At 47.6% G+C, this 10,380-nt stretch overlaps 1 protein-coding gene across 2 annotated transcripts; it reads right to left on the bottom strand.

The window, feature by feature from the left end:
- Positions 1-1,236: 1,236 nt before the first annotated feature.
- LOC123816944 (C-C motif chemokine 15-like) lies at positions 1,237-5,355 on the bottom strand. 2 transcript variants are annotated; one of them, XM_045836197.1, is made up of 4 exons: positions 5,199-5,355; positions 2,483-2,531; positions 1,883-1,993; positions 1,237-1,486 (listed from the first exon to the last, which is right to left on the bottom strand). In XM_045836197.1, exons 1-4 carry the CDS (start codon positions 5,299-5,301, stop codon positions 1,405-1,407), a joined length of 345 nt encoding a protein of 114 aa, XP_045692153.1. In that variant the 5' UTR covers positions 5,302-5,355; the 3' UTR covers positions 1,237-1,404. The 2 variants fall into 2 exon arrangements, with proteins under 2 accessions (XP_045692153.1, XP_045692154.1); XM_045836198.1 differs by lacking the exon at positions 2,483-2,531 and having other exon boundaries at positions 1,883-1,991.
- Positions 5,356-10,380: the final 5,025 nt, after the last annotated feature.

Below are 10,380 nucleotides of genomic sequence, written 5' to 3'. Positions count from 1 at the left end.
GCATTTGAAATTGCCAGTTTAAGGACTTACTTTACTCCCCACATGGACTTGTTGAAACATCAATATGATTTGTATAAAGCAGCTAAATACACAAACTCACTAACATCACTACTCACTAAACTTGCTATGTAGCTGTGGATGGGGCCATGAGCTCACACTTGAAATGTGGCAAGCTCTACAGACTGCTGGACCGTGACCTCTTCCTTCCTGCGTCCTTCCACCCTGATTCCCCAAAGTGCTATTCTTAACTTTGTCCTCCCTGTGTCAAAATTTCCAGCTGTTGCTCTTGATGTGATTGGGTTACCTTCTTATCTTTGTCAGTATATTTTATTGATTATGCTATTACAGTGGACCCATTTTTTCTCCCCTTTAGGCTCACCTGCCCTGTACCCCCCCTCTCACTAGCATCCCCTCTGTCCCCCCAACTTAGTTCTTGTCCATGGGACGTACACAGAAGTTCTTGGACTTCTCTATTTCCTATACTGTCTGTAACCTCCCCCTGTCTATTTTCTACCTACCATTCAGGCTTCTTATTCCCTGCACCTTTCCCCGACATTCTTCCTGCTCTCCCTCCACTCTGAGAAGCCTCCATGTGATCTCTATTTCTGTGATTCTCTTCCTGTTCTAGTTGTCTGCTTACTTTGTTTGTGTTTTTTATAGTTGTGAATTTGTTGTCATTTTACTGTTCCTAGTTTTGATCTTCTTTTTTATGATAAGTCCCTTTAACAGTTTATAGCATAAGGGCTTGGTGATGATGAACTGCTTTAACTTCGCCTTATCTGGGAAGCACTTTACCTGTCCTTGGGAAATGCACTTTCGATTGATGTTCTATTTACTCTGGATCAGGCCCCAGACTTTCTGAGGTTATCTGCTAATTTACCAATTTTTAGATGCAATTTTTGCATCTAGAGCAGATGCAAGTGGTTTTGTCCAGTAGAAAAGAAAATCCAAAAGTTACAGTTATATTGCAATCTTGGATATTAGTCTGTTTTTCTAGAAGTTTCAGAATGTCATTCCTAACTAACCGGGTAAAGCTCTACTCCTCAGATGGTCTTAGAATCAGTTTTATGGTCCCTCATTAGTGGGTTCAGTACATCTGGGACACAATCTCCATCTGTACCTGCATGAGTCACGTGTTTACCTGCTTACACAGGATTCCATGATGTCTCATTTAGAAAAGCACACACATCCAAAGCTCAGCCATTCCTATGTTCCATCTTCCACTTACAGTTCAAGTGCAGTTAAATTGGATACTTTTTATTGGTGCAACAAACAGAACAATAATTGTTGCTTTAGACAAAAGAATTCAGGCCAAGAAACTCCCAGAAGGTGAGAGAGTGGAGGAGGCTGCATGGCATCCAGCATTCCTTCTTCTCAAGCAACTGTTTTTCTCTGTTTCTTGATTCAGTTCAGCTTTTTGATACAATTCTTAACTGCCTTACTCTGGGGGTTGGCACACACCTTTTGCCCCCACTTGTTTTTGAAGCTGGGGAGAAAAGGAGAGAAAGATTAGACGGGGAGGAGGCTTCTGCACATAAGGACGGGGAGCCCCATCCCCCTGGCCCTTGGGCTTCCCCACTCAGCCCATCCTGTTCCTCCCTTATCTCCTGCAGGGTCTCAGGGGGTCTCCTCTGGGAGACCCTGCCTCTGACACCCCCTCAGTGAGTCAGGGGCGTGTCCTGGGGCAGCCTTGCTCCTGCTCCCCCTCCCCTCCCTGGCCTCCCTCTTCCCTGGGGGCATCTCGTGTCTGATGCTCTTGGGATTCTCAGTGACGACACAGGTTTCACCTGACTTCGAAGCATCTAGAGGCTGAGAATTTTCTGGACCTCCCTCTGTCATCAGATCCCCACCCCAAGTCATAGCCGGTACCCTTGCCACTTACATGACAGCAGGCCGGAGGCAACCTCTGCCTGTTCTATAGTAACTTCTCATGTTTCTGCATTGGATTATGTCAGCACGTTGGAAGCAGCAGTCAATGGGACGATGCACGCCTGTAGTAGCAGAAAGGTCCACATAAGGACTGAGTCTCTTTGTGAAAAACAAAAAACAAAAAACAAAAAACAACAACAACAAAAAAACTACATCCTTTCCCCCTTTTGTCCAGAGTACTGAGGGTGTGAAGGGGAAGAACTATAAAGGGGTGATTTCCTCCTCTGCAGCACCTGCTGGCATCTCCTTGCTCCCCCACCCAGGGCTGAGCTGTGCACCCAGGCAGGGCCAGGACCACTCCTCCCAGAAGTGGAAGGTCCGATGCTGCAGGAGGCATCAGAGAGTGCCACCTCCCCAAGGTCAGCAGACTGCAGGACAGCCAGGTGGGAGAGAGCTCGGGTATGGGGAGGGACCCACAGGGCACCCTGGTCTCCCTTGGAGATGTCCCCTCCCCCTTTCCCCATGTCCTGTAAACAAGGAGGACTGAAGCCGCTGAGTAGGCCCATGCCCATCAGCTGCTTATATATACATGCCACAACTAAACATTTACCGTTTACGCTGAGTCACGACACGAGTCCCCACTTGTATCCCCAACCTGAATTCTTTTGGGAGAAAGGGACAGGAGGGAAGAGCAATCACTGGGAGGCAGCGCTGTGTCGGTATCTCTGCCTGTGTCACCCCAGCCCAGCCCCGGGGTGGGGCGGCATTGCTGCTAGACACTGGACACCCGTTCGAGTTTTGGGCCTGCCTCCCGGCCAGTTGTCTCACGGGTGCCCTGAGAAATTTGAGGGAACTGCTGAAATGTTTGAGCCATGAAAATGTTCTATTGACTTCCTTTTTTTATTGACTCTAAATACAAAAAGCAAATCACTAATGCCACCTGGATAAATCAGTCACATGGCCACACCATGTGACATAGTCCACAACATGCTTTCTGCACATTTCTGGGACCCACTGGGCTCTGGAGACAGAAAGATGTTTCATTAAGGGATTTGGTGGCACAGTGTCACCCAAAGTGAAGTGAGGCTATTTATAGCCTTTGTCCCATTAGTATGAAGATTTGTTGTGTTTGCTGCAGACATGTTACTGTTTGATTCCAGTATGCTTCCCAGAGTCTGCTAGAAATGTTAAGTAATGTCCAGTTATGTGTTACCTTTTAAGAACATTTTTATTTCTTCAACATGGTAAAATACACATAATATAAACTTTACAATTTTGACCTACTTTTCTTTCTTAGAGCTCTGACTCCCTGCCCTACAGGGACCCACTCAGTACATGCTGGGTGGGGCAGAGGTGGTGTACAGGGGTTTGTGTGGAAAAAAGTACAATAATTAAGAAAGATCAATACAAGAATAAACTCTGTGTTTCATGCATTCACAACTTGGAACATACTTTTATCACTCCCCATAGTTATCAGCAGAATGAATAGCAAAGAGACATTCATTCGTTCAACAGAGTCTCCTGGTGGGGACTCTCAAGGAGGTTGCCCCTCAGATGGGACCAGGCTAAATGCCAGCAAAGCCATAAGAACAGTCACAATTCTTTCAGGCTCAGAGGAAGAACAGAAGCTGTGTACTGTAGACCAGAGTGATCAAATATTAACCCTTTCCCAATGCACAGTTTGGGAGCATGAAGGACATTCCCATATTGTACAGCTCTAACCACAGACTGTCCACGGGGCTTTATGCGTCTTATAAAATTGCACCTCTGACCCAACTAGACGGTGACTCCGCACCCCCGTCCCCCAGCCCCCGGCCACCGCCATTCTACTCTCTGTCTCTCTGAGTCGGCTGCTTTCAGTGCCTCCTGTCAGCGGAATCAGACAGTGTTCACCCTTCGTTACTGGCTCATCTCACTCATCCTAACGTCGGGTGCAGACCTGTGCTCACTGTTCCCTCCGTGTGGGTAGCATGTGTCCCAGTTTCTGTCCTTTTGGGCTGAATAATATTCTACTGTGTGTACAACATATTCCCCACTTTGAATCCATTCATTTGTGGATGGATACTTGGGGTGCTTCCCCTCATGGTGTGTTAGAAATGATGGAGCTGTTAGCATGGGCGTACCGGCAGCTCCCAGGTACCTGCTTCCCTTCTATTGGGTGGGTACTCAGAATAGGAATTCTAGTGATATTGTATCCCCTTTTTGAACCTGAAAGACTCTGTATTCCAAAGTGCACCTAGCCCCTGTGTTCTGGGCAAGGGATTGCAGGCCTGCATTATGCTAGGTAGGCGAACGCAGTGAACTGTTGGCTTGTTTCTTATGCAGTTACATGTGAGTTATGTTTAATGAGGCACGTGCGTACCCTCTGGTGTGCTTGATATGCTGCATGTGGGGCTGGCAAAATACAGTCTTAAATGGACTTATTTACTTTTCATTACAGCTTCATAGCTCGATCATATCCCAACTCCACCACTCACTGGCTGTAGGATCTGAGCAAGTAATCTAAGACTTTTCTTCCTAACTTTCCCATGTGTAAATTGAGACTAATAATAGTACACAAAACCACTCTGGCTGGTGTAGTTCAGTGAATTGAGCATGGGCCTGAGACCCAAATGGTCACTGGTTTGATTCCTAGTCAGGGAACATGCCTGGGTTGTCAGCCAGGTCCCTAGTAGAGGTCACTTGAGAGTCAACCACACAGTGATGTTTTTCTCCTTCTCTTTCTCCTTCCCTTCCAGTCTCTCTATAAGTAAATAAATAAAGTCTATGAAAAAATAATACTCAAAACCATGCCAGTTGCTGATAGTCTATTCCACAGTGTTGTTTGGGGGATTCAGTGTATTAATATCTATAAGACGATTAGAGTAGTTTCTGCTTGTACAAGGCAGTGTTAGATATTCATTTGTTAGTAAATCAGTAGAATGGTTAGGGGGACTTGGGGGAGTCACTGGCCTAGCTTGTCCTATCTCCTTTTCCAATTGGTAGTTTTGCACTACGTGGGATATGCTAGTTCTAACATCGAAGGCGAATATGGTTCTTTTCCCAAGTTCACCATTTGCTACAGCTCTTTTGCTCAAGCACATAATGGTGCCACATCAGGTAAGATAAGGTGTCAGAAAATTCTGGCCATGAAAAAGGAAGAGAATTGTTTCCCAAGTCATCTGTGCACACTTTTCCTCAGGGACCAAAGGCCACAGGGAAAGGTCCACACCCTCCTGCTGCTGCTTTTAAGCAAGTGCCAACTTCACCTCCAAGGCCCTCTGTGTCTCCTCCCTGGACTTCAGTTCATCATCGAACTGGCCACCAGGGCGAAGACCCACTGAACTTACCACGATCCTGGGGTAGGGATTGACCATCTTGGGATGCCTGGGCTGGGGGTCCAAGGGCAGCAGCAAAGATGAGGAAGAGGAAGGCAGCTGCGAAGATCTTCATCTTCCAGGCGTGCGGGCAGAGGTGGCCTGAGTGCTCCCGGGCTCTCTGCTCCTGACTCCCTGGGACCCCAGCCCTGCCCTGGTGTTTATAAGGGGAGGAAAATCAGGAAGTCAGAGGGCAGAGGTCAGCAGAATGCTCCTTGACTATACAGTTGGCAACTTGATATTTCTGAGAAGGGAACAAGTTGGGAATACAGCAGGAAGTCGAGGGCAATGATGACTTGGGGTTTTCTCAGCTGCCCAATGGATACAGGCAGAAGTGTCAAAATCTCAGACAGAGGCCTCAGCCAGGACAGGAGTCAGGGACCCCATGGAAGGAGTTGTCCCATCCTCTGAGGGTCGTGGAAGTGCTACAGGGAGAAGAGCAGGTGGACCAGAGAGCTCTCTGGGGAACTTGTTCTTCCCCTTGTAAAGCAGCTCCCTCCTTCTTCTTGCTCTCTGTGTGTGAATGTCATGTCTGCAAGCACCAGGTTGTGATGCTTACTTTTCTCCAAATGAATCCTTCTTGTGGAGGGAATACCTAGTCAACTTTTTGTTTATGGTAAGCAAGAGTGGCCATATTTTATTTTACTGTATTTTTTAAAAACTTCAAGTGATCCTATGTTTACTGATTTGAGAGAAAGAGAGGGAAACATTGATGTCAGAGACAAAGTTGAATTGTTCAATTGATTGCCTACCTATGTCTCCCTAGCAGCGATTGAACACACAGCCTTTTGACGTGTGGGGCCGCTCTGCAACCAACTGAGCCTTCCAGCCAGGGCTGAACTCACTTTGTTTTTAAATGATGGACATGTATGTGCGCTTGTTCTGACTTTGGTTTCTGTTACAATATTATTGCTTTTACTAGTTTACATTTTATATTCAAATTAGTGAATGTTTCTGGTTTCATCTCCCAGTGGTCCATGGCATTTACATCTTTTCTGTTAGTGTTTCTTCTGTTAGGTTATTGGTAAAGAGCTGTCACCTGTAGCAATGACTCAAACTCTGGGCAGTGTCTGTGAACGTTATTGTTCAAATAACATCAGATTCACATCTCTCAGCAAGTCGAAATTGCCAATTTAAAGACTTACTTTACTTCCAAAACTTATTTCTTTTGAAAACATATTCTATTGATTGTGCTATTACAGTTGTCCCATTACCCTGCCTTCATTCCCCTTCCCTCTGCACACCCCCTCCCACCCACATTTCCCCCCCTTTAGTTCATGTCCATGTGTCATAAGTTCTTTAGCTTCTACATTTCCCATACTATTCTTGCCCTCCCCATGTCTATTTTCTACCTACTATCTATGCTACTTATTCTCCGTACCTTTCATCCCTCTCTCCCTCTCCCACTCCCTTGTTGGTAATCCTCCTTGTGATCTCCGTTTCTGCGTTCTGTTCCTGTTCTTGGTGTTTGCTTAGTTTCTTTTTGTTTTTGTTTAAGGTGTTGTTGTTCATACTTGTGAGTTTGCTGTCATTTTACTATACATGTTATTTTAATCGTCTTTTTCTTAAATAAGTCCCTTTCACATTTCATGAAATATAGGCTTGGTGATGATGAACTCTTTTAACTTGACCTTATCTGAGAAGCACTTTATCTTCCCTTCCATTCTAAATGAAAGCTTTGCTGGATAGAGCAATCTGGGATGTAGGTCCTTGCCTTTCATGACTTGGAATACTCCTTTCCAGCCCCTTCTTGCCTGCAAGGTCTCTTTTGAGAAATCAGCTGACAGTCTGATGGGAACTCCTGTGTAGGTTACTGTCTCCTTGTCTCTTACTGTTTCTAGGATTCTCTCCTTCATTTTTACCTTGGCTAATGTAATTATGATGTGCCTGGGTGTGTTCCTTCTTGGGTCCAACTTGTTTGGGATGCTCTGAGCTTCCTGGACTTCCTGGAAGTCTATTTCCTTTGCCAGAATGGGGAAGTTCTCCTTTATTATTATTTGTTCAAATAAGTTTTCCACTTGTTGCTCTTCCTCTTCTCCTTCTGGTACCCCTATAATTTGGATGTTGGAATGTTTCAAGATGTCCTGGAGCTTCCTACGCCTCTCCTCATTTTTTAAAATTCTTATTTCTTCATTATTTTCTGTGTGATTGTATCTTTCTTCCCTCTGGCCCATTTCATTTATGTGAGACCCAGCATTCATTCCATCGTTATTGGTTCCCTGTGCATTTTTCTTCATTTCACTTATTGTAGCCTTCAGTTTTTCATCACATTTGCGACCAAAATGAACCAATTCTGTGAGCATCCTGATCACCAGTGGTTTGAACTGTGCATCTGCTAGGTTGGGTATCTCTTGGTCACTTAAAAGTATTGACGGTGGGGGTTTTAATTCTGTTTGAGCATCTTTTTCTTTTTTTTTCCCTTTGGTCTGGTCGAGTCTGTTATGTTTGAGGGGCATAGCCTTAGGTGTTCACCAGGGCAGGGCACCCCAGTTGCTGGGTTCTGATGTTGTGTGAGGGGGCGAGGTCCCAGAGGGAACAATGGCGCTGGTTTGTGAGGTTGTACGTGGGGGTGGAGCCCCAGAGGGAACAATGGCACCTGCTCCGCTCTCCCTGGGACCTCAGTCCCTTCCACCGCTTCCCCTGAACAAACTGGGCCCCTCTGGTGCCAATTCCCATGTGGGTGGGCTTGTGTACCCTGTGAGTCTTTCCAACGACTTCTCCAGTGAGGCTGGGAGTCTCTCCCTGCGCCTCAGCCCCCACAGGTGTTTTCAATCAGGGCCCCGAGCCTCTATTTCCCAGTGCTGGGATCCTGGGTTGCACGCAGTGCTTTGCTTCACAATCGCTGCCTTGCTGGGTCTGCGGGTTGCCACGCCTCAGCTGGGGTCTTCCAGCCGCCCCTTGTTCACCCAGGGTCCCCCCGCTGTGGTCTTGCGCAGCCTGGATGCCTTAGGCACCCGGGCCCAAAGCTCTCTGCTCTCCCTGCCTCGCCCAGTGCTCTGCTCCCCGGCTCTGGATGAACGTGTCTATTTTAACTTTTTGGTTGTCTGACTTCCATACAGTTCAATTTTCTGTGAGTTCTGTTTGGTATCTGTTTCTAAATTGTTGTTCTCCCTATCTTGGTTGTGCGAGGAGGCACAGTGTGTCTACCTATGCCTCCATCTTGGCAGGAAGCCAAAACATATTTCTTGACACATCAATATGATTTGTACAAAACAGGCAGTATATACAAACTCACAAACATTTACTAAGCAGCAGATGGGGCCCTGACCATGGCAGAGACTTCAGTCCCATGGACTGTGACCTCTTCTTTCCTGCGTCCTCCCTCCCGGATTCCCCAACATGCTGATCTTAACTTTGACCTCCATGTTGAAAATCTCTCCGGCCCTTGCTCTCCATGTCATTGGGTTACTTTAAATAAGTATCATCTCTCTGATGACTGTTAAACTTCAATTCCTCCAGGAAAATTGTAACTCTGTTCCCCAGTTTCCCAGTCTCTCAACTGAATTTTCTTGAGACTTGGGATTTGGGAAACCATTGAATTGTCTAAGAAATGCTAGGAAGGAATTCCCACGTGGAAGTGCCAGGGGTATTTGGAAGAAATCCCAGTAGGGGCTGGGACTCGTGCCCTTTGGGAAGGCAGACCCAGCCCCTCACAGCGCCCCCTCCTGAGAGGAGGGAAGGACGCCCAGACTCTAAACCATGTTCCATTTGCTAGATTTGTGCCCATCACGCCATTGTCTCCCTCCCAGTGTCCCCACTGGTCAGTGAGGCTGCGGGACTGGAGTTTTGCAGGGAGCTTCCCGGGGCTCAGGGGGCATCAGGGACGGACTCTCTTGGAGGGACCAATACCTTGGCCAGTGGAGTCTTGAGTAGAGGACTCCACTCAACCCTTTTTTCTGCTTGACATTTTGGGTCTCCGTGTAACAGTTTGCTTGAAGAAAAGGTTTCACGGTCTAAAGTGTGTTTTATTTTAATCACTAGATTAGGCAATATTTTTATTATTTCCTGATGCTGGAACTTCATGGCCCCTCAAAGGAGTTACACTTGGGGGACAGCAAAGCCACACTGAGCTGGAACCATGGACACAGCAGAATGGGCATTGCAGACCAAGGGCATTTCAAACGTGCTGTGCTCGTGGGGTGGAGTGATTAGGGATGTCCATGTCACATGACCAACCAAGACAGGAACATGAGTGCATGTCATGATGGCCTCAGGGGTCACTGAGGGCAGCCAGATGCTTGGGTGGAGAGGGAAGGGCCTCGTCCTGTCACCCAGCACCTCTCCAGGCCACACCCTTGCTTTCCAAGGATGAAATGGGGGTCCCCTGTCTGGAGACCCACTCCCACTGCACTCCCCTGAGCTGCTGAACCCCTTTCAGAGAGGCCAATTAGGCTGTCCAGGTTCCCACTAACATTAGAGTAACTTTATTTCAACTGTCTTCTGTGTTTCCCCCGAATCTCTGAAAAGAAAACGAAGTAATGTTGAAGGGCGAGGAACCGTTTGGTTGTCTGAAAAAGCAGCTCATGCAAAGAAATAGGCTGGAAAACCGTGATTGGGGGCGACCCCTCATCCCAGTCCCATTCTCCAAGGCCATACCTGAGCATTGCCCCACTGGCTCTGGACTCAGGCTGGGCTCCCAACTCAGGCCCCAGATGGACACTATGGCTGTGGGGGGTTCCAAGCACTGCTCCTCAGTACTTCTGGGGGTGATGCCCCAAATGAGAGGGCGCCCTTTTTTGAGGGAAGCAGGCTGGCCTCATTCCATTGACTTGACAGTAAGGGGTCTGGTCCTGGGGAAGATGAGAGGGAGCCAGTTCAAGAAAACACCAGGTCTCTTAGCAGAGGCCCTCCCCCTCGGGTGCCCAGCAGCCTTGCTCCTGCTTGTTTCCCCTGCAGGGAGCAGGTTGGAAGGAAGACAGGGGATGCACTCATGTGAGGAGGGTTTAGTCTTTGCCCCTAGGGTGATGGCGTGATGATGGTGATGAGGAGGAGGAGGAGGAAGCAGAGGCAGGAATGGCCGCCATGGAGACCCCCATCTTCCCCCAGACGGAGCCACTGTGGGAGGGGAGCTGGCCTGGAAGGGGCTCCCGAGGCTCCAGGGCTGACGGCATGCTGAGAAATGATGATCTAGGCAAAACAGTTTTTGAAATAAGAG

The sequence above is a fragment of the Phyllostomus hastatus genome, unplaced genomic scaffold (assembly GCF_019186645.2).
Source record: "Phyllostomus hastatus isolate PE091 unplaced genomic scaffold, TTU_PhHast_1.1 phas_contig_210, whole genome shotgun sequence".
Taxonomy (NCBI): Eukaryota; Metazoa; Chordata; class Mammalia; order Chiroptera; family Phyllostomidae; genus Phyllostomus; species Phyllostomus hastatus.
Note: the sequence above shows the minus strand (reverse complement) of the source record. Positions and strands in the feature narration are given on the sequence as shown.

Coding starts and splice junctions, on each gene's coding strand:
- LOC123816944 (XM_045836197.1), bottom strand. CDS start 5,301: ATGAAGATCTTCGCAGCTGCCTTCCTCTTCCTCATCTTTGCTGCTGCC. Junction 2,532..5,198: donor ATCCCTACCCCAGGATCGTG/GTAAGTTCAGTG, acceptor TTCTCCCAAAAG/AATTCAGGTTGGGGATACAA. Junction 1,994..2,482: donor CGTGTCGTGACTCAGCGTAA/ACGGTAAATGTT, acceptor TTCTGCTACTAC/AGGCGTGCATCGTCCCATTG.